This window comes from Manduca sexta, chromosome 1, assembly GCF_014839805.1.
Source record: "Manduca sexta isolate Smith_Timp_Sample1 chromosome 1, JHU_Msex_v1.0, whole genome shotgun sequence".
NCBI classification, from domain to species: Eukaryota; Metazoa; Arthropoda; class Insecta; order Lepidoptera; family Sphingidae; genus Manduca; species Manduca sexta.
The window spans coordinates 1665230-1690890 of NC_051115.1; the positions used below are offsets into that span (position 1 = coordinate 1665230).

General features: G+C 36.4%; 1 protein-coding gene across 2 annotated transcripts in view; it reads right to left on the bottom strand.

Annotated features, from left to right (window-relative positions):
* The window catches only part of LOC115454104 (leishmanolysin-like peptidase), a 103499-nt gene extending 81925 nt beyond the window's left edge, over positions 1-21574 (bottom strand). For both annotated transcript variants that reach the window (XM_037436333.1, XM_037436331.1), the window contains exon 1: positions 21301-21574. In XM_037436333.1, the coding sequence (XP_037292230.1) occupies positions 21301-21465 (165 nt within the window). In that variant the 5' untranslated portion in view covers positions 21466-21574. The remainder of the gene's footprint in view (positions 1-21300) is intronic.
* Positions 21575-25661: the final 4087 nt, after the last annotated feature.

Here is a 25661-nt window from a genome sequence, read left to right on the forward strand (position 1 = left end):
AATCTTTTTAAATAAGTAATCATTTGATAAAAAAAACCTAGGGCTGCTATCCGTCTGGAATTTTCCAGATTTGTCCTAGTTTGAAGGGCGTCCGGGGATCGTCAGGCAGGGGTTTCTAAGTTCTTTGTCCTTGTCACTTTTGTGGTCAGGGCAAATTCATTTTTTTCAATAGATAACCGATAAATTGAAATAAATCTTCGTAAAAAAAAAACTGTATAAATGAATAAACATTTTAATTTTATTTTTGTTTGAAAAAAAATTTTTTCAGACGTATCCGGGAAAAAGCTCAAATGTCCGGGATTTTTGCCACGTCGGCAATTTAGGCGAAGGCAGCCCTAGTTAAACCCTAGACTTGTATACCATCATTGAAGACTGAACTCTGTCCTATCACATCGTGCTATTGTGTGTCAAGGACAATCAATTCTATTACTGCTATATATGTATTTGACTTCATTTATGAACCGACCCTTCAGCTGCCTACACGTTGCATATTTATACTTATGAGCACGACAAAGTGACGCCACTGCACCTGATGGTAAGGAGTGAGATCCAATAGAATGTCGACTGACGAGAGATGATCCCTCAGTCGACACAATAGGGTACATTTTGATTCTTTACTATTATCAAATATTTACGCTATATAAATTATAACAGAAGGAATTATCAAAATCCGGTAAAAAATCAACAAGTTATAAGTCTTTGAATGTCGGTGGAAGAGGTAATTAAGAAACAGAAAAGAGACGAAATACCCACATGTGACGTCATCGGGAATTACGACGCGTGCGAAAGAAAGAGATGAAGCGATATCCCCACACGCGCTCACTTCTGCACGTTACAATATGTGAAATATGAATTACTAGCCCATTTTTTAACTAATATTTATGCAGTTTTCGCAGGAGTGCTTTTTTCGTATTATTAACCATTACATATAGAATAATGAACAAACAAACATAGCCGGTTCCCTGTTATGCCTGTTGGAACCTGATATATACAGACTGATCCCGAAACGCGACGCGTGGGCCACTATGGCGGGTTTTAAACTTGTGTGTTGTTATAGGGCGAAATATTAATTAGCCGGTAATTGATGATAACCTTTTTATTTATTACGGCTCTGGAAACTATTACATTGAGCCCATCCACCATATAATACAATTTATTCATCATCATTTCAGCCGGGAATCGTCCACTGCTGGACATAGGCCTCCCCCATTGAGCGCCACAGGGACCAGTTCTGCCGCCTTCATCCATCGGACTCAGACCCTCACCAGGTCGTCGGTTCATCTCGTGGGGGGCCTGCCTACGCTGCGTCTCCCGTGTTATTTAATTTGTTAAATAACATTTATTTACAAATCATAACGATAATTGACATACGTGCGCACGGCGTAGAGGCGAACCAGATAGAGAGTATTGCCAGTAAATAAAAAACTGATTGTCAATCAACAGAGTGTTACACATTATAACTGGCAACAATTAAAATTTATTCTACAAATATTATAAATGCGAGAGTTTGTGGGGATGGATGTATGTTTGTTCCTCTTTCACGAAAAAACTACTGAACCGATTTGATTAAACTTTACAGTAATATTGTTAATACATCAGAATAACACATAGGCTACAATTGACAACGATTTTGTGTAATTTGGTCATAATATAACGATACATATCAAGTTGGCAAAATCTCGGAAAACTCCTTCACGCGGACGAAGCCGCGAGCAAACGCTAGTCTATCATAAATCTAACATTGTGAGTAAAGAAAGATGCTGCTTTTAATAATAAAAATAGGTAACGTAGAAATGAATACCGTGAAATAGCTGAGAATCGTCCAACCGTTAATTCAAACGTTCGCGTTCCGCCGCCATCTTGCGATGACAATTTTATTAAAATTTATAATAGAGAATGGGTACAAATGAACAAAAACAAAATCTCATCTGCAAAATGCCTAGTTGCAGTATGAACGTTTTAAGTTATGTGAAAATATAATTATCAATTTTGATATTTATATTTTCATTTTATAATTGCTTAGTGGCGAATTTAAAGTTTCCGAAAAGGAACGCTATACAATAATGTACTATGCATGAATGCAGTTTGCAAATCGTTCTAATAATAATTAGATTTTAAATAAATCCTATATAAAGTGTGAAGGAAAACATCGTGAGGAAACCTGCACATCTGAGAAGTTCTCTATAGAAATTTCGAAGATGTGTGAAGTCTACCCGCACTACAGCGTGGTGGACTAAGGCCTAATCCCTCTCAGTAGTAGAGGAGGCCCGTGCTCAGCAGTGGGACAATATATAATACAGGGCTGATATTATTATTATTATATAAAGTGTATCAGTAATCAGGGCATATGGACCTTTCACCCCTGATGTTGTTTCATTTATTAACCGACTTAAAAAAAGAGCAGTTTCTCAATAGTGTATTTGACTTTTTTATTAATAACTTTTATAAACTATGTACGTCGTATAAATTCTAAAACTGAAGAAATCATTGAAATCTGTTGAAAATTCCATATAAGCTATTGAAATTAGGTAGTAGAGGTGAGTATCAAACAGAAAAGAGTCGAAATACTCACATGTGACGTCAGCGGGCATTACGCTGCGTGCGTAAGAAAGAGATGGAGCGATATCCCCACTCCATACATAACAATATTTGAAATATGAATTACAGCTTCATTCCTTATTGAATTTTAATGCTTTATTCACAGGATTTCTTTTTTGTACTAATTGCTGTTACATATTAAACAATTCACAAAATCAAATAGTCAAATACCCTATTGGATGAGTATTTAAATTACTTTTTTTTATCTTAACCTTAACTTCGAACCAGTGACCGTGACGGCATCTCCGTATAATCAATAACACGCCATTGACATTGATTTCTACTGATTATGCTAAATATCACCGAAACCAATAAATCTCTTGTGACTTATTTAGTTCAGAATTAGAAAGAATACCGCTTTGATTAACCGACTTCGAAAAGAAGGTTCCTAATTTGACGTGTCATTATTTACAACCTCGTCCGTGATTTATTAACTGATTTCGAAAATTATTTTCTTAATTTCAAAGAACACACTTTTAAATTAGTCCCATAGACTTTTTTCAAATCGCTTTAGATATTTGGTTTTTAAACTAATACAACTGGAATATCAAGTCAACGAAATTGCGTATTTTTTATTGCTTTGAATGACGAGACGAGTTTGCCGTTCGCCTGATGGTAACACGACCGCCCATAAACAGTAGAAACATCCAACACCTTGAATAACAAAGTATTGTTTGGTATTCCACTGCGCTCGCCTGAGACATGAGATGTTAGTTATTATGTCCAGTAGTTACACTGGCTACAATGTCCTTCAAAGCGAAACAGTGACTACACACTGTTGCTTGACAGAAATAAACATGGCGGTGGTACATACCCAGGCGGACTCTCACATATGAGAGACCTGCGACCACTAACAAATTTCGCTTTCCTGTGGCTTTTCTAGTAGTGTTTTGTACAAATAGCGTCCCAACGCACGCAATCAAGAGCGTCACCAGCCGATGGCCCAGCGGGAGCAAGTTGATATGCAGAACGAGAAAAGAACGAATTGTAGCGCTTATAATTCCGTTTTCTCTTATATCCATCCCATGGTTCTCTGTAAGAGATTGCCTTGTGTGATAAAACCGCCATTTGTACTTTATCTTTTCTTGTTCCATGATTTCTGGCTCTGGTATTCAATAAAGTAATAAATAAATGTAGGTAAGTAAAGTCGAGAGCACATGTTCCTCCACCACTCCCCCTCTCCCGCTTTAACAATCAAGAGCATAGCTTATTGAGCGTACGGAATATTAGGAATGGAATTGAGTGAATTCATTCGAGTTTCGACGTCCGGCAATAATCAAGCAAGTCAAAGACTTAGGACTTTGGTTGCTTTACATTTGGCAACTTTTTTTGAATATCTAGTTGGGGGGAGGGCACTTGCCCCTCCCTACCCCCTTGGCGTCGCCTTTGGTTCTTATTGCAGCCCCCCTAGTTTAGCGGCCGTCTGTTGTGCAGTGTGTGGTTTAGCGCTGTCTTAAAACAGCAGTATTTAAATAAAAAAACATTTTTCGGTTTCGCACTTTTTTAGATTCTCTAGGGGGGGAGCTGCCCCTCCTTTCCCACCCTCGCGACGCCCTTGCAATGTACCAAAGGTAATTCCCGTGTTCAAAAGAAGGTCGATTACTAAATCCGAAACCTATTGTTGGAAGTGCCGAAATCGTTTCACCACCATCGGAACTGTGTGAAATATTTTTTATATCAAATTCCTTTATTGTCTCCCATATCTTGTATTCACATGGAAACTTGTGATGACAAAATCTAACTGCGAGAAATGTAGTAATTGTATAAATGAAATGTTCGTTTGTTTGTAGCGGCTAATCTTTGGAACTACTGAACCGATTTTGATAATTCTTTCACAAATAGGAAGCTACATTACTCTTGAGTGTTATAGGCTTTTTATCCCGGAAAAATATAATGCGGTATTTTTATCCCAGAAAAACTTCACGCAGGCGGAGCCGCCGGAAAAGGCAGTACATTATGAATCTTAATAGAGATTCAAGTTAAGTACAGTCACTCACATAATAGTTGAATAAATACAAAACTTCACATATTTTTTTTTGTTTTCTTACCAATATTTTTCAGAATAATAATATAAAATAGATTTTTTGAAGAAGATTTGAAGATTTGAATTCGTGCAATTGCTTTTGTAGCTGACTGTACTTTTACTCCCGAAAATATTCTATATCAATGACTTATACCCTGAATACTATTACACATACAAAAACCTACTAATGTCTCAACATTGCAAAAAGAATAAAAAAAAAGCATCAATAAAATTCCAACCAATTCGTAACAATGCAATGCCGGTCATCGGATCGAATTGACATGACAACGTGCAAAGGCTATTCCGTATTGCATAATGCCGTTACGCTGCCTCATCTCGTGACGTCATTTGGCAGTGAAAGTGATTCGAACAATGTGTAGTTTCTTTACTATTCGTGATATTTGTTGCTATTTGAATTTAGAATCTGATACTGGTTAATTTCCAGTTGCGATTTGAATTCCGAATTTGGATTGTTTTCTTTTTTTTTCTGGCAAGGCGCATTTGGATTGTTTCGTGACATTTTTAATTCCAATTTAAATTTCGAATCTGTTTTTTTATATAATTAATATCCAGTTGAAGTTTGAATTCCAAAATTAAATTATTATGTTACTTATTTTAAGTAGCAATTTGAATTCCGAATATGTATTTTTATGATTTCTATCATAAGACAGGTGCAAACTCGGCGAAATGTGGGTGTGTTGTGGAATGCTACTCTACCTACCTCTTAGCCATAAAAGGGCGTGAACTTATACATCTATAATTTATATCATGTATATAACTTTTTTAAGATTGTTTCAAGAACTTAACATAGAAGCATTGATCTATGATTTCATTTTATAGCCTTTTGCTATACATATTTTCTCACGTTTGTCATTACTAAAGTCTACACTATAGGTTCAGTAAGACCTCAAATATCATATCACGATTTCAAACACCATTCAACGACAAAAACTGAACAATACGTACCATATTTGTATCAAAAAATTAAAACACATACACACTGTGGGCTCTCATATGTGAGAGTCCTGGGTAGGTACCACCGCAATGCCTATTTCTGTCAAGCAGCAGTGTGTAGTCACTGTTGTAGGTTTGGACATTGTAGCCAGTGTAACTACTGGACATAAGACTTAACATCTCATGTCTCAGGATGGCGAGCGCAGTGGAATACCAAACACTTTGTAATTCAAGGTGTTGGTGTTTCTACTGTTTATGGTTGCATCGCTTACCAACAGACAAACGGCAAGCTTGTCTCGTCATTCAAAGCAAAAAAATATTTTTTTTATAATTATTTTGATTAGATCATCCACACTATAATAGAGATCTTAAAAGTACGTGTAAATATTTGTTTATGTTTTATTCGTTCAATCACTAAACGTGATAATATTCCAATTATCGCGTCATTGTTTACTAAGACGTCAAACGCAGCGACATGGCGTCGGTTCGCGCCAATTTGCACAGCTGTAACTGACATCTTAATAAATTCTCATCATTTTATTAATTTTACACCTAATAACGCACAATAGGCCAACCCAAGCGGCGATAGCCTAGTTGGGTGTGGAACGGACTGCCAAGACGAATGTCCGCAGGTTCAAATGCCAAGGGCACACACCTCTGACTTTTCTGAAATCATGTGTGTATTCTTTGTAAATTTATCGTTCGCTTTAACGGTGAAGGAAAACATCGTGAGGAAACCTGCGCATCTGAGAAGTTCTCTATAGGAATTTCGAAGTATGTGAAGTCTACCAATCCGCACTAGGCCAGCGTGGTGGACTACGGCCTAACCCATCTCAGTAGTAGAGGAGGCCCGTGCTCAGCAGTGGGACAGTATATAATACAGGGCTGATATTATTATTATTTATTATTAACGCACAATATGATTTGTTTATATTATAATTACTTTTAAAATTCATAAATTAATTTTATTTGATTTGTTAAATTTTTTTATAAGTTAAAAACCTTACGTTTTAACTTTAATCTAAAAAAAGTTATAAAAATTAAAATTCAGGACCAATCAGAGCAGAGCATGCGGCTAGAGCGGAGTCAAGGCGCCATCTTTAGTATTCAAGTAGGCCATGATTGCTTTTGGATACACATAAAAGGATTCAAGATAGGAACTCATCGAGTTGGATCATTGTGCGTCGTTAAAGTAAGATCGGTGCCCTAAATCCGTGGCTCGATCCTAACTGTTCATTTTTCTTTATACATTACTGAAAGTGACAAAATATTGTTTAATGTAAATTATGAAATTGTTATCATTGTATTTTGTGTACGCGTTTAACTTTACGGCGATAGCCTAGTTGGGTGTGGAACGGACTGCCGAGACGAATGTCCGCAGGTTCAAATACCAAGGGCACACACCTCTGACTTTTCTAAAAATCATGTGTGTATTCTTTGTGAATTTATCGTTCGCTTTAACGGAGAAGGAAAACATCGTGAGGAAACCTGCACATCTGAGAAGTTCTCTATAGGAATTTAGAAGGTGTGTGAAGTCTACCAATCCGCACTAGGCCAGCGTGCTGAACTAAGGTCTAATCCCTCTCAGTAGTAGAGGAGGCCCGTGCTCAGCAATGGGCAAGTATATAATACAGGGCTGATATTATTATTATTTAACTTTGAAGACGTCCTACTAATATAAATGCGAAAGCTTGTGAGGATGTATGTATGTTTGTTCCTCTTTCACGAAAAAAACACTGAACGGATTTGTATGAAACTTTACTGTAATATGGGTTATACATCAGAATAACACATAGGCTACAATTTATAGCGATTTTGTGTAATTTGGTCATAATATAACGATACATATCGAGTAAGTCGGAAAACTTTTTCACGTGGTCGAAGTTGCGAGCAAAAGCTAGTATTTTATAAAATAGAGTACACTATTCTACCTACCCTTTTGTTAATAAAAGCGTGTGAATGTGTAGTACTTGATGAAATGATCATGTAATCACTTATGTCATCATTATACAACATAAGATACAACAAAAAACCTAATAGGCTACCGGACTCATTTTGGTTCTTTACTATTATCGAATATTTACATAATATAAATTATAACACAGAAGGAATTATTAAAATCCGGTAAAAAATCAACAAGTTATAAGTCTTTGAATTTCGGTGGAAGGGGTAATTAACAAGAAATAGAAAAGAGACGAAATATCCACATGTGACGTCATCGGGAATTACGACGCGTGCGAAAAAAAGAGATGAAGCGATATCCCCACATCGCGGCCACTTCTGCACGTTACAATTTTTAAATATAAATTACTCGCTCATTTTTTAACCAATATTTATGCAGTTTTCACAGAAGTGCTTCTTTTTCGTATTATTAACCATTACATATAGAATAATGTACAAAATCAAGCATAGGCCGGTCCCCTATTGTAACCCTACGTTCAAATAGAACAGTGTATTGCCATGAGTATGAAACTCCTAGCCGAATTTCGGCCACGGCGGCCTATCTTAACAGAGATCACGCAGGAGATATTATAGTGCAAAAGTGTGTGCAAATTTGTGCTCTAAAAGTTATAACCAATTGTTAAGAAGTCTTGTTTGAAATGTCTGTGAGACGTCACAGCGTCAAAATAAATAAAAAAAAAAGACTACTTTTACAGAGAAGTCCTTAGATATTAATACTAAACTAACATTAACAAAAATACGCTAATATGCGCATTAAAAACGTGCAAATGACGATACCAAAAAATATGAAGAATGTTTGGTGTGCTATTTCTCAGTAGATTGAGTAACTACCACATAAGCGCAAATTTTTTGTATGACAATCTAATGTCCGCTCTTTATAACCTTAGAACTATTTGTATACCTACATAACAATTTAGTATACTACAATGAAGTTCTTCACAAAGAATTCGTCTCGAATAAAACGATACAAAATTAAAAAACCTTTTATAATGTAACAATGAAAGAAAGTATAAAAGAATTCTTTTGAATGAAAAGATGTTTCTCACAGTTGTTGCATAAGTCGTATTTATTGTTACCAGTCGAGCGTATCAAGAATTTTAATCTATTAGGCTACAGCTTAGTTGTTAGTTGAACGAATTGGAGACGAATGTTCGCATGTTCAAAACCCAAGGACACGCCCTTTTTATATTATGTTCATAATATCACTGCACAGGCCTCCTCTACTGAGAGGGATTAGATCTTAGTCCACCACGCTAGCCTAGTATGGATTGGTTGACTTTATATACCCTCAAAATACTGAGGGATTAGGCCTTAGTCCACCACGCTAGCCTAGTGCGGATTGGTAGACTTCACACACCCTCAAAATTCCTATAGGGAACTTCTCAGGTATGCAGGTTTCCTCACGATGTTTTCCTTCACCGTTAAAGCAAGCGATAATTCACAAAGAATACACACATGATCTTAGAAAAGTCAGATGTGTGATGGGATTTGAACCTGCGGACATTCGCTTCAGCAGTCCGTTCCATACCCAACTAGGCTATCGACGCTTCCATTGTGTATATTTGTGAATTATCGCTTGCTTTAACGGTGAAGGAGAACATCGTGAGGAAACCTACATACCTGAGTTCTCTATACGAATTTCGAGGAAGTGTGAAGTCTGCCCGCACTACAGCGTGGTGGACTACGGCCTAATCTCTCAGTAGAGGAGGCTCGTGCAGTACGACAGTATAGTACATATAATACAAGGCTAATATTATAAACAGCAATTTCTATTTGAAGGCAATGTAAACGTTATCACAGCATTTCCCGTCTATCAGCTTCTACACTAACAAAAGAAAGTTGACATTACGTGAACACCCGAGTTACGAAACGATGCAGATCAACTATAGATGTCCGCCACTAACAAAGTACACAACACCTAAGATGTTTTTATTACATGATTCCTGAGAGGGTTGTGCAGTCATATAAAAAAATTAAATTAATTTATTCCTTATTTCACGAGCCTATAAATGAACTGCTCTAAACTTTTTTTTATTTTTTTTTCTTCTTACTTTATCATGTACTGTAGTCTTTACCCTAAACTGATTGAAAAGAGAAACACCAGAGTTTCTTGCCCGTTCTTCTCTGGTGAAAACTGTTTTCCCAACTGGTGGTAGAGTTAATATTGACGGAATCTAAATAATGTATAACATTTTAGAGATTCAAATAAATCATTTCATTTCATTTCATAGATACGTTGTCCGAGCTCAATACTGGCAAGACGAAAGTAAGGTAATTGCCCGACTTGACGGCCAATGAGCGTGCGGCACTAACGTTAAGTAACTGTCGATGTATATATATCCTTTTCTAACGAATGTATGCTGCATCTTTTTATTCCTTCTTCGAGCCAATTTGTAATTATATGTATAGGTACGTGACTATAGCAAATACTGCGCCGTTTTTATGTGCCATTTTGTTAGTGTATGACGCGTCTATTTGTAAAACGTCATTGGTAGCGACACTGTTCCTCCATACACAGATAATTAAAAAACGTCACTGTTGTCGAGTCATTTGTCAAAAAAAAAAACTAGATGTCTAGGGGGGGACAAATTACGAATCAAATAGCTAATCTTACTGCCTAATTTTACAGCCATTTCGATAATTAAATATACCAACTCGGATCATTTGGGAAAAAAAACTATAGATCTCTTGATCCATCTACTAGATCACTGCCAGTGATGAAGAGTGTTTCCGTCAGTATACAGGATCATTTTGATATTGCGTTACTAAATGTCACCACATATTAGTCTTTACCTGACATTGTGCCAATAATCATCCATTAATAACAAATATTCACCAAAAATCCTGGTTTTGTTTTCGGATTGTTTGATCATTATGTAGTTAAAGCGAATATGGCGTGTGAGTGTATTTCTGATTGAAAGTATGATGTTGTTTCGACGAATTCTCTTAGAGTATTAGTAGTGGCATTAGGGCGCGTAAATTAAAATTACTTTTTAATAATATTTATTTTGTTCGAAACTTACACGTTTTTTATTTTACATCTACGGCTCAAGTAACTCATTATAAAGTGTTATATCCAAGTAGATAAGTATGTGGTTTCATTTAGTAACGCAATGTCAAAATGACTGTATATAAGTACTAATATAATGTTATCTGCAAATCGTTCTAATGATATTTCGATTTTACATAAATTACAAAACTGCCGAGATTATCTCAGTGGCGTAGTCGTACTGCATGTGCGGTACAACGCTCTGTGTTCATGGGTTCGAATCCCGGATAGGGTAGTGATATTTGGCTTTTCTGCTCAGTAACAGCCCGGAGTCTGGATGCCCGATATGGCGACAGGCTCGCCTCCTATCACATCATGGGACAGAACACACTTGGCGAAAAGTGGGTGCAATTTCCGCCTATCGTAAGTAGCTTTATTAATTCAAAATTTCAAATCGCCTACTATAGTGTTCTTATAATTTTTTTATCACAAAAAAAAATCTGAACTACTTCACACAAATATTTTTTTCATTAAAATTAACATGCACACTTTTGAGGCTGACTGTACATTAACAAACCTTTAAAAACAATCAAGTCTTACTCCTCAAACCTAAGTCCGTGATGTTAAGCGAAACGCGTGACAAAATCAATTGAACGCCTTCCCACGGCATCTGAGTTGCGTTATATAACATTATTAAAGCCAATCTAAACTACATTTGTTCCTCATACGCGCCAGGGACGGACTTAGTGGGGGCCGGTGGGGCCCATCTAAAAATACATCGTGATTTTTTGACCCCGCCATCCGTCCTTGTCATACGTGGTCATAATTGCGAGACACCATACAAAAATTACCTCATACTAATTTCATTATTTTTTTAACTCTGCATCCTTGTCAGATGTCGTCATATTTGCGAGATCCCCTTGGTGTGACGTCATATGTTTTACATTTGACATATAGAATATATTTTGAGGTTTTTTGTTTACAATCAATGTGATGAGTTTTAAAATTAAAAAATTAAAGATTTTGCTATGTAAGTTGTAACGTCACAAAACTTACGACTTTATAATATAATAAAATATTTATTACACATTTTGCGCGTATATTAAACTGATCTAAACAATAATAAGAAAAAACTAATTGTATACTCTCTTTTCTTTTTCTCTTCTCTTCTCTCTTGTATCATGCACAGTAATTCGGAACTTAAACTAATTTTGAAAAAAGCTACACCAGTTTCTTGCCCGTTCTCTGTCGAGAACTGCTTTCCGAACTGTTGGTAGAGTTAATATTGACGGAATCTAAATAATGTATAACATTTTACATTAATATTAATTATTTCATTAATAATAATATCAGCCCTGTATTATATACTTGCCCACTGCTGAGCACGGGCCTCCTCTACTACTGAGAGGGATTAGGCCTTAGTCCACCACGCTGTAGTGCGGATTGGTAGACTTCACACACCTTCGAAATTCCTATAGAGAACTTCTCAGATGTGCAGGTTTCCTCACGATGTTTTCCTTCACCGTTAAAGACAACGATAAATTCACAAAGAATACACACATGATTTTTTAGAAAAGTCAGAGGTGTGTGCCCTTGGATTTTGAACCTGCGGACATTCGTCGCGGCAGTCCGTTCCATTAATAAAATACTGTAAATAGTAAATAGTTATACTTTGTCTTAATCCATCTCTGTACATATTATATAGCAATCATTCATCTCGTACGTTCAAAATTATCATAAATCTCTTTTATAGTAATGGAGTTTGTACTTTAGTTTCTGAACGGCAACACACCGAGTGCACAATGAAATGCATATATGCAATAAATGCGTCATTAACAGCCTGCTGGTGGTATATTATATCCGCTCGGATAGCGACTGTACACAAGATGTTAAAACCCGCCGTAGTAACCCACAGGAGTCACGTTCCGATCAGCCTGTGTATATCCGGCTCCAACAGGCATAATAGGGTGCCGGACTCATTTTTGTTATTTACCATTATCAAATATTTACGTTATATAAATTATAACAAAAGGAATTATTAATATCCGGTAAAAAATCAACAAGTTATAAGTCTTTGAATGTCAGTGGAAGGGGTAATTAACAAGAAACAGAAAAGAGACGAAATACCCACATTTGACGTCATCGGGAATTACGACGCGTGCGAAAGAAAGGAATGAAGCGATATCCCCACAACGCGCCCACTTCTGCACGTTACAATATTCGAAATATGAATTACTAGCTAATTTTTTAAACAATTTTTATGCAATTTTCGCAGGAGTGCTTCATTTTCGTGTTATTAACCATTACATACATACATACATAACATCACGCATTTATCCCCGAAGGGGTATGCAGAGGCGCAACTAGGGCACCCACTTTTCGCCAAATATGTTCCGTCCCATGATGTGGCAGGGGGCGAGCCTATCGCCATATCGGGCACAAATTCCAGACTCCGGGCTGATACTGAGCAGAAAAACCCAAATATCATTTTGCCCGACCCGGGATTCGAACCCAGGACCTCAGAGCGCTATTGTACCGGACGTGCAATACAACTACGCCACCGAGGCAGTCTTAACAGTATTAACCATTACATATAGAATAATGAACAAAATCAAACGTAGCCCTATTGTGCCGTCGAGGAGTAATCATCTCTCGTCTGGATTCTATTGGGCTCTCTCCACTTACCATCAGATGCAATGTTGTAATTCGTGCGCTTATAAAAAAGGGGGTATTTTAATTTGGATAACTTGGATTTGAATAAAAAATATTAGTCAAATAAGTAAGAGTATTTATTTATTTATTTAAACACTTTATTGTACATCAACACCGTAGGGAAAAATAAATATACAACATAGATTATAATGAAACAACAGGAAGTACAAATGGCGGTCTTATCGCTATCTGCGATTTCTTCCAGACAACCTTTGGATGGATTTAAAATAACTAGGAATGAAACGAGCGGGCGGGTCATAATTTATTATTCAACATTAAAGTAGAGTATTTGTTGTTCATCTGAATAAATAGGTTATAACAGTGACGTTTTTGTTGCCATTTTAGTTCAAATTTGTACTAATAGTTAAATGGACGTTCGTGTCTACAGAATATACGTCACGGCGCCGACTCAGTTGAAAACAGACGCTTAAATAACAGCTCAGATAATCCTAAACGTCTACTTAAGATTCTACTCAAAGCTGAGATCGATTATCCCTTTTTTTATTGATTTGAATGATGAGACGAGCTTGCCGTTCGCCTAATAGTAACACGACCGCCCATAAACAGTAGAAACACCACCTTGAATTACAAAGTATTGTTTGGTATTCCACTGCGCTCGCCTGAGCCATGTTAAGTCTTATGTCCAGTAGTTACACTGGCTAACCTTCAAACCGGAACACAACAGACTACACACTGCTTGACAGAAATAGACATTGCGGTGGTACCTACCCAGGACTCTCACGTATGAGAGACCTACCACCATTACCACTTCTCATATCTTCGAGCTTGAACTTGCAACATCAAAACATACCGGTTTCTAAGCATACAGTTAAAAACCAGTTATTCGTAATAAGGAAAAAATATGCACGAGATTGTGTTTTCGTTCAACGTTTTTTATAAATTGAGATTTAAGTCTAGCGACGTTTGGCGACTTTTATGGCCTTTACTTTAGCTGTTACTTATGCTTTTACAATTCATAATAAAGGGCCAGTTAGTTACCTAATATATTTTAGACGGTCTTCATCGATCAGGGGCTATCTCGTATGCGCCAAAATGGTTTTTGTTGGTATGCTGGTATAGAGCATATACAGGGGTTAGGGACTCGGTTCAATGCTCGCTCGGGTGCTGTACTCACGAGTCGACATTGGGCCGTAAGACCGGTGAATTTAACATAACCATTCCACCGACCCCTCCCCCCCCCCCCCCCAAGTGATGGTAGCGACAATGCGTTTTTTTCCCGCGAAAAAAAAACGCTTCATCAAACATAGCCATGAAAGTTTTTATTATTTCCTGAGGCACAGGCTGGTGGCTATAGAAATATCTATAACGATATGCCAACGCATTTATATATAGTTATCTGATTACAACTTCCATATAGAAATCATCCGCGTAGTATTCTGACCAAAGTTTTAATGTACACACAACATCACGCATTTATTCCCGAAGGGGTATGCAGAGGCACAACCAGGGCACCCACGCTAAGTGTGTTCCGTCCCATGATTGGGGCGAGCCTATCGCCATATCGAGCACAAATTGCAGACTCCGGCTGTTATTGAGCAGAAAACCCACTTTGGCCGACCCAAGATTCGAACCTAGGACCTCAGAGCGCTTCCGTACCGCGCATGCAGTACAACTACACCACCGAAGCAGTCCAAGTCAAGTTTTAAAGTACGTTGTATCAGCCTATAATGCCCCAATGTTGGGCAAAGGCCTCCCCAAGATCCTTGCATGAATCACGACCCTGCGCTATCGTGAACCAGTTATTTTTAAATGAATCCAGTTCATCCCGCCATCTCTTCTTTGGTCTGCCGCGACGCCTACAAGTACGTTGTAAATATTTAAAAATAATATTCCGATACCCGACTTTAATGAAACAAAGGTTATATTACGCTCCCAATTACACTCTGTCCACCTGCAAAAACTACATCAAAATCCGTTCAGCAGTTTGGGAGATGCGAACTAACAGAAAAATCATTTATACTAAGATTTATGATAATATTTTCCTGCACGTGTAAATACCAATAGAAAAATATTCAAAGGATTTCCTTAGTGTTTCCAATTTAATTAATTCACTTTACAAGTATAGGTATTTCCTCAATAGCAATTAATATGTTTACAATTGCCATTTAATTGAATGCAAGCCGTATAAGATTATAGTATGTGTAACGGGAAGTACGTATATAGTAAATAAAAATTGTTACCCGAAATTATTATAAGTAAATTAAAAATAATTTTGTGAAAAAAATTTTTTTTTTTGATGTATGTTTTGATTCCTTTGCTTGTGTCCAAATGTAAATTGTCTAGAAATCCATCATATTTAAGGAAGTTACAAATAATTTTTATAATTTTTTTGGATTCGTAATAAGTACTCTTCGGGCACGGAACCAAAAGTACAACCAGTTTTGGCGGGAATTCTGACAGTTACAGGCCGTTTGTTTCTAAACGACTTAATGGTTGTATAAAAATTATGTAAGATAGTGTAATAATGACGATGATTCATGACGGAAACTCAAAATAAGTAGTACGAGGCAGTTTCCATCTACTTACTGATCTGACACGCTTGGAGGTCATCTCGAGAATTCTATATTGAAGTAAAATGCTTTAAATTTTTTTTAATGATTCACATCCTTTTTTGCTTGTCGTATAATGCTGAATGAATTAAGATTCCTTTGCCAACTCGAAATATAGATGAACACAGACATTTTGGCGGGAATATATTTTTTTTAATTTTTGTTCGTAATGGACAAATAATCGACATTCACGTTCAAGAATTCATATTCTTTTAGGGAGGGTTTTGGTTAGGGAGCGGGTTCATACCCGCTCCCTAATCAATTACTTCAACATAATCTTGTAAAAAAGCAATAGTTAGTATGCAGGAATGCATAGCGCAAACGTTCAAATACAGAAAAGAGCTGCGCCAACCTTGTCTTCCTCCAACTACTTTTCACTTCTCTATTTTATCTCTCTCCATTTTATCGCAATTTGCTGCCTGCGTTCTTCCAAGTTTTACAAAGAATTTCGAGAACAACAAATAAATCTTCCTGTATTTATTTTATTTACTTTTTTGACAAACGCCATTGTGACAATGACTAGACAATTTTTTTTTATTGTCTGTTTCCAGAGACAAGACTTGGTAGTAATTGGTAGAACTTATTTAAATGATTTTTTTTCTACGAAATGGCAACATTGTGCACATTTAAAGGCCTTTTTGTTATCGGAGGTTTACGAAACCATTATGAATAAGAAATTTTATCGAAGGCTCGATAAGCTTAGAGGACGTTTTAACTATTTGCGATTTATACCTTCGATAAGGGTTTTATTATGAATAAGACCAATACTCTACAGTCGTATAACGTCTCAACAATACTTATTTCAAAACGAATTGACTATTCGTCACAGCCATGAAATTTGTCATACTCGCGTTTCATCGCACTTGTTATTTGTTAATACAAAACACGGCTGTATGGACTTCAATACCTTGGCATATTAAAAAATGTTTACGTCGCCTCTTTTAATAAAAAGGCGGGAATTCAATTCGGACATTTTCGACACCTAAAATTAAAAGAATATGAAAAGAAAAATACGAAACACGTTTTTAAATATGTCCTTTATGTACTTGAGAATAAATGATTATTGAAATTCGAGATACGCTTTCTGATTCACATTGTAGGACGAATAAATTTTCCATGCTATTTTTTGCCACAAACAAGATGTGTTCTTGACCAATATTATACTTTATATAATTGCAAAACAAGGCTTAATTTAAATTAAATACTTTCCCACAGAAACGTGTTCCATTGCCCTTGTACTAAAACAAAAATGGCGGGAATTTGATGTGTCGGTCGGCCATTTTTTTATGTAGTATTGCTTAAAGAAATAAGCCTGCGAAGAATGATGTATGTTACATACATATAAACGCAATATAAAAAGACAGGGGACTTATAAATTACCCGTTATTTATTAGAATCATTGAATTTAATGATAGGTTTAAACCCGTGGAGATAGCAAGCCTTTTGGGGACAATTTCGAGTCTTGGGCTCCACTAAGATATCATCTATGCTGAGCGATCCGTCGCAAAACGGCCTGAGTCCTAGGCTTCTGCAAGCTTCCAACAAACTTCTCTATTGAAATTCGGATATTTTTTAAATACCTCGACAGCTGCTTTGTATTGCCAGTAGTTTTATTTATTCTTGTCTTTTTAGAACCTGCCAACTGGCTGAATTACTGGAATTGTAAAAAAATAACCTTTGCCATAAAAAAGAAAGAAAATTAATTATGACCCCGTCGCCAGAGGATCAAAACAAGTTATTTATGTACAGGTACGTGCTCATTTGATTTCTTGTTTTACGTTTTTTCGTTAACGAAGATTTTTATATCCAGAGATTGATAATCGTTCATAATTCTTGGTACTTGTGAGAAATAAAAATACTTTATACTGTATATAAAATTCCTTGACTTGGGATAAAATTACCTGTGTCAAAAAAACTAACTGTATTTTTTATAGCTTTGAATGACGAGACGTGCTTGCCTTGTCTGATGGTAAGCGATGCGACCGCCCATGAACAGTAGAAATACCAACACCTTGAATTACAAAGTATTGTTTGGTATTCCATTGCGCTCGTCATTCTGAGGCATGAGATGTTAAGTCTTATTATGTCCAGTAGTTACACTGGCTACAATGTCCTTCAAACTGAAACACAACAGTAATTACACATTGCTGCTTGGAGGCAGAAATAAACATTCCAGTGGTACCTAAAAAAGCGGACTCTCACATATGAGAGACCTACCACCAGTAAAATATATACGAGATAACTAAGATGTTTTTATTACATAGATGCGTTGTCCGAGCTCAATACTGGCAAGACGAAAGCAAGGTAATTGCCCGACATTCACTTAGTCAACCTCCAACCACTGTCGCGGCTAGTCGGCTTACTAACTTTTTATATTTTTATAAATAAAATGCCTTCCTGTGTTTTAGACGATGTACAAATTATACTGTGAATAAAAAAAACGTTTCATTTCATACATTAGTAATAAGTATACACTATGTAACTTATTTTTTAACTAATAAATGCATTTTATTCGACTGTTATGGCGACCAGAGACTAATAAACTAGATGGCCACGGCGCGCTCGCTCGGGCCGTATCAATGCGAGCTGCTAGGGCTGTACAAGTATGTATAGTAAATACTGCGCTGTTTTTATGTGCAATTTTGTAAGTCTATGACGCGTCTATTTGTAAAACATCATTACGAGATAAACTGTCACATCTTTTGATTGCATTCACTTACAAGTGTGATTGTTTCACCGCTAAGAGACCGTAGACACGAGAATTTGATATAAATTTCAATATGAAACCTCCACGCGTTCCTGAGAAAGAGGATCTTAAGACAGACAGACGGACGATAGCAACAAGTATTCCCTTTGAGGTATGGAACTCTAAAGTATAAATTCTTATAATACGTATCTAAGTATTACACTAGCTAATGTCTTTACCGGAACTCAACAGTGCTTGCCCAATGCGGGAAAAATAGGCAAAGCATACCTACTAAACGGATTTTACCAAGAATATCATCTAATCATGCACGTCACTATTATATTGGTAAAAACCAAAGAGTTCTAATGGAGAGGACATTGGGAAGATTAAAAAAACATTGCGATGCAATGGTTACTCAATCTACTGTAAAATAGCAAAACACCAATGTAAAATACTTCATATTTTTATCGTGATTTGCACGTTTTTAATGAGTATTTGTTCTGTAAATATATTATTTTTGTATTAATATCTAAGGACACTGTGACGTCACACGGACATTTCAAACGCGACTTATTACAATTGGTAATCACTTTTGGAGCATAAATTTGGTCCTGATGTCCAGTGTATAACTATACTGTTTAATAATAATATCAGCCCTGTATTACATACTTGCCCACTGCAGAGCACGGGCCTCCTCTATTACTGAGAGGGAATAGGCCTTAGTCCACCACGCTGTAGTGCGGGCAGACTTCACACACCTTCGAAATTCCTATAGAGAACTTCTCAGATGTGCAGGTTTCCTCACGATGTTTTCCTTCACCGTTAAAGCGAACGATAAATTCACAAAGAATACACACAAGATTTTAGAAAAGTCAGAGGTGTGTGCCCTTGGGATTTGAACCTGCGGACATTCGTCTTGGCAGTCCGTTCTACACCCAACTAGGCTATCGCCGCTTCTACTGTTTATTATCTTTGGTAAAAACCAATGAGCAAATGAATCATCACATACGTGATCACGTTTCTAGAAATCGTCATCGATTTTTTTTTACTATAATCGGATTTAACTAAAATTGTGCGGAGGCCTTCAGCACATTAAGGACACTGCCTTGGTAATCAAAAGAGCAGTAAGTCAATTTATGTTACTGACTAGCTGACCCGACAGACGTTGTCCTGTCTTAACTATGTATGCAGGCGCGCATTCTGTCGATTGCTGACAGTTATTTCAAATCATTGACAGTTATATAAAAGTAATATTTTCGTTAAGTTTTTAAGATTTTTCTAATTTTCCGCGAAACTTTTTGATTTTTTTCTTTCATAAGAACCTTCTGACAATAACAAACACAACAAAAAAAAATAGTGAAATCGGTCCAGCCGTTCACGCGTGATGGCTTGACCAAGGGAAATAGGGATTCATTTGTTATTATATATATAAGCTAAATAAGTCTGAAACCCTATTACAATTATACACAATTTAGATTAAAAACGGTAACAGCGCACGGGGTATATATACTTAGTCTATGTTTTCAGTCTGTGTTAAGGAAAAATATAATTATTATAATATTTACGAGTTTATAGTTTTTTTTATATAGGAATTTAAAAGCAAAACTAAATTCTTAATTTCTTAATACAAACAAACTCTATTATAATATGATAATGAGTTATTATTCGGTTGATTTTGTACATTTTCTTCGAATAACTTAGTATTTGAGTTAGGTCACTTAATTCTTAGAGTCGAGGACATGATTATATCATATTTATTTCTTTACTGTTTTAAAGGAAAAAAATACAAGCAATAATAAAAAAACATATAAAAGCAAATTAAGAAGCACAATTAAGTTTCCTCAATTAATAAATATTAAGTGTTCAATCGAAATTCGAGACGACCCATCGATATTCATTTGGTAAATACATCATACATACCCACGTAGGCACGTGTTGGGTAATGATCTAATTGGAATAAACAACTAACGCCTCGTTGAATAAAAACTGTATATTCAATTTATACTAAAAAAAATTACGTATTCTAAATTCAAATATTGTTTTTTTTTCTTTCAGCAAGGAGGTTCCAGTTGAGGAAACATTTTTATCCTACTTTTGGACTATAAACGTTGATACACTCAATAGGTTGCTACCTTTTCCTAAAAAAAATAATACTTACCTAGGTAATGAACAAAATATATTTTTTTACAATCAGTTCATTTACGTACTTAGTTACTTTATGGTTAATTTTGTAATTATAATCCGTCTTAATAGTATATTTTTATTATAAGTACGTAACTAGAATAATTTAAGCAACAAAAAATACATAATATAAAATAATTAAAATTTTAACGACATAAACATAACTTCCATGGTTTTTTTCCCGAAAAAAATATATACATTTGTAACGGTTCACTTTAAAAAAAGAACGAGTATGTTTTTTTGTTGTATCTTTAAACTCGACAGCATTTTATTTCTGTTTAAATTAAAAATAAATCTCATTTCCGCGTAAAATGCTTGCAGCGTCTTGTACAAATTATCGATTTATAACCTTCGTCATAATTTAATGCAAAAGTGAAAAGGGTGTCTCACTAGACATATTTTTTATGATGAAACAAGTAATGTTGCAACTTGCAAAGTGCACCCGACAAGTTCATATGCTTTCACTTTCATAATTTTATAATTCATCTAGTTTTTGTCATTGGAAAGTGATAATTACCAGCACATGTTTATTTTCACAAAATATCGTAAACACTGGCTGGCTGTATGTTTTATAACCTCAAAGGGCGTAATTAAAAAAACAAATTAGATTCATTATGGTACTCACTTGGTCCGCTTTTGGGTGTTGATGAGTACAATGAACGTGTTGATGCTCTTTGATAGACGAACATAAAACACCTAATAAATTCACACATAACACAAATGCAATCAAACGCACGACATTGTTAGAAGGAACCGACATTTTGCTTGAATAAAACTTGTTTCCACACATACGCTACACACAAAATGTTTGTTTACATTTTCAAATTCGTTATATATTTTTTACATTACGTGTAACACGTCAGAAATGCCGTACGTAACTAAATATAGGATGCCAATGCGAAGTTAGAAGCATGTGAACAGCTGACGGTCACCGCCATCGTTTTTTTGTCTCTTTCGCTCGCACTAAGAACATATAAGCGTAAAAGAGACAACAGTACAATGAGTTGATTGTGTCTTCCCACTCCCTTTCGAATTAATAAAACGATGCATTATGAACGGATGATATTACAGTACATAATTATTATAAGTAAATTACAAGATTCTTTGAATGTAAGATGATCGAAAATGGTAGTTACCTCATTTACTCATTTGTTTCATTTACCTAAAGGAGTTCAAGTATAGTGTAAGTCTAAAAGGTAGGTACCTAATCTTTGGAAGTATACTTAGTTGATGCGTTTATAAAAATCTTTAAGTTTGTTAGTTTGTAGGTTTGTAGGGGCTAATATCTGGAACTACTGAACCATTTTGAAAAGTTTTCACTAAAAGGAAGCTACATCTTGAATGCTATAGGCTATTTTTAATCCCGTGAAAATATATAGCGGGACTTTTATTTTGGAAAAACTTCTTCATGCAAAAGGAACCGTGTGCAAAAGCTAGTTGAAGATAATAATGCTTGTGGGATTTACAGCAAGTCAAGTGCGTGATTAGAATGTAAGCGGTGATAGCCTAGTTGGGTGCGGAACGGACTGCGAAGACGAATCTCCGCAGGTTCTAAACCCAAACGCATCTCTGACTTGACGACCGCCCATAAACAGTAGAAATACCATCCAACACTTTGAATTACAAAGTATTGCTTGGTATTCCACAGCGCTCGCCATCTTGAGGCATGAGATGTTAAGTATTAGGTCCAGTAGTTACACTGACTACAATGTTCAAACTGGAACACAATACTGACTACACTCTGCTGTTAGCGGCAGAAATAGACATTGCGATGGTATTTCCCCAAGCGGACTCTCACATGTGGAACCCCGTTGCCTCTTTTTGTGAATAAATCATGTCCGCCAAAAAAGCGGCTGAGAGAGAAAGTGAACGGCCTATAGGACTTCCCTTTCGCTGCAGACGTCGGAGAGACCACCCCCGACTTCACTAAGCGGCACTTTAGGTGGCGGACGGGTGGCCTGATATTCATATCGGGTAAGGGATGCACAAGAAGCTGGCGTGCTGTATTAGATGCACGCGTATGATTTTACCAAAGTCTCATTCCTTGAATGATGAGAGGTTCTACCCAAGAGCCGACTCGTGCGAGGGTTGTGGTGGCACTCGCGCATCCCTTGACCTTCGATTAGGGACAGAGAGTTGAATGGCGGGGTTTTAGTTGGTAGGATGGTTTATACCGTTTATACTGAAGTCCGTAAAGGAATAGCCCATGTTAAAAAAGGCGGACTCTCACATAATAGGTACCTACTAGTTTGATAGTTTTTGAGTTTATAGCGTTAAGACTGAAGCGGTCGGGAGACTTTGTTTTGTATGTAAGTACAAATGTATGTATAATCTTTTAAATTATTGCTAATAAAAATCTGTAACTAATTTATTTACAATACCGTGAACATTTTAATTCGTGATACAAAATTAAGGTTTTGTTTATTTACATTATATTATTAATCGCTTTTGCTCGCGACTTCGCCTGCGTGGAATTTTCCGGGATAAAATTTCTGGTATATATATGGATAGAAAGTAGCCTATAACCTTCCCAGGGTCTCAAACTATCTCTATACCAAATTTCATAAAAATCCGTTCTGTAGATTTTGAGAAAATCGATAACATGCAGACAGAAAGAAACGGTGACTTTATTTTATAGTATGTATAGATTTAACAAACTACATTCACGACTTATAGTCGAAAGGTTAGGCAGAGTCATCATTTTATTTCTTCTTTCCAGCCCGAGCTGGCTTCTTTGTTTACTTTTTAGACTTTCATTTATTTTTTCCAATATAAATTGTCTTTAGTTATCTAAGCGACTTTATCTAAGTAATAATTAAATATTCTCATATACCTTGACTTATGAGTGCAACTATGTTCGCCTACGTGCTGAATAAAGCATTTTATTTTTAAAGTAAGTAATCCTCTCGTGTGCCGTTGAACTTACCATGTGACACCAGTGTAACTACTGGAGATAATAAGACTTATCTCATGTCTCAGGATAGCGAGCTCAGCGGAATACCAAACACTTTATAATAGGGGACCGTCCTGTGTTTGATTTTGTACATTATTCTATATGTAATGATTAATAATACTAAAAAGAAACCCTGCTGCGAAAACTGCATTAAAATTGGTTCAAAAATGAGCTAGTAATTCATATTTCAAATATTACTAAGTGCCGAAGTGGGCGCGATGTGGGGATATCGCTTCATCCCTTTCTTTTGCACGCGTCGTAATGCCCGATGACGTCACACGTGGGTATTGCGCCTCTTTTCTGTTTCTCGTTACTTGCCCCTTCTACCGAAATTGAAAGACTTATAACTTGTTGATTTATTACCGGATTTAAATAATTCTTTCTGTGTTATAATTTATATAACGTAAATATTTGATAATAATAAAGAACAAAAATGAGTCCGGTCCCCTATTCAAGGTGTTAGTGTTTCTGCTGTTTATGGGCGGTCGTATCGCTTACCATTAGTCGAATGGCAAGCTCGTCTCGTCATTCAAAGCAGTAAAAAACAAAAGAAGATGCATTGTCCCTGCCCACATAGAACCCAAGGGTAAGTGTCCTAACTCCAAAATATAATAGTTGTTTAAACGTTACGTATAACTGATTATTATTTAGCACGCGTAGCGCACGCAATCGCGCGAAAGCAGGTATTGCGTATATGCAAATGGCGGACGAGCTGGCAATTACATGTGTTTAACATCACGCCTTTTCAGAGGTAAGCAGAGAAGGCAGAATTAATTTTTTTCTTTATTAAGTCTTTTTAGGGTTCCGTACCTCGAAAGGAAAAGGGAAACCTTATAGGATCACTTTGTTGTCCGTCCGTCTGTCTAGACCCTTTTTCCCAGGAACGCGTGGAGGGATTAAGCTGAAATTTATATCAAATACTCAGGTCTACTGTCCCTTGGGGCTGTGAAAAAATCAATCTTCTAAGCCAAGGCAATCAAAAGATACAACTGTTTACGCTGCAAATTTTCGAACCTCGCAAGGGAATCAAAACCTAAAGAGTACTTCCAGTCGACCTAGAATTTTGTTTTATACTAGCGCAGCATAACTACTCCACTGCACCTGATGGTAAAGAGTGGGGTCCAATAGAATGTCGACTGACGAGAGATGATTACCCCTCAGTCGACACAATTATGCCTGTTGGAACCGGATATACACAGACTGATCTCGGAACGCGACACGTGTGCCACTATGGCGGGTTTCAACACCTTGTGTACAGTCGCTATCTGGGCGGATATTAAATATATCCTACCACCAGCAAAAGTCAAACAGTTCCGTTTGAAAGACAATAGTCAATTAAAGGTTACCATCTTATGTCTCATGAGCGCAGGACATTGTTTTGTTGCTGTTTATTGACTATTCATAAATTACCTCGCACGCATTTCATGATTTTTTCCCTTTCTCCCATTTGTAGGACTTCTCTTAGTATGACATTACATCGCACTCTTAATAAATAATGAGCCATTCCAAAATTGCCAATTTGTGGGAATCGTCAAACAACCAATTTCTGTTTGTGACCTTTTAGTTTTTTCCCTTTTTTTTTCATGCTATAGGTTTCAGTTTTTATCTATCTTTAATAAACTCAATTTTATAGCAACTACAAAAAAATAGGTAGCAAATAAAATTTCGTTTTCCGACGACTGCCACAAATTAACAATTTTGAAATAGGTCATTATTTTATTAAGAGTGCGACATGTGCAGTTGAAAACAATGAAAACCGGTTATGGCGACATTGAAGAGATCGCCGCTAATTTCGCCGCTATATGCGATATTCGTTTCAAACGATACTCATTTTATGTGCATTTATTTAAAGAGACTTTACTATTTCGTCGTTATAACCGATGCGTCGCTAAAACCGGAGTCGTTATAACCGGTCTCTTCTGTAAATGAAAGCAGTTCCAAAATTAGGGCTTACTTTTTATTAAAGGCATCATATCGTGTCCGTCAACTGACTGGTAGCCGCTACTGTGAGCGAAAACTCGCCAGCTAAGCAA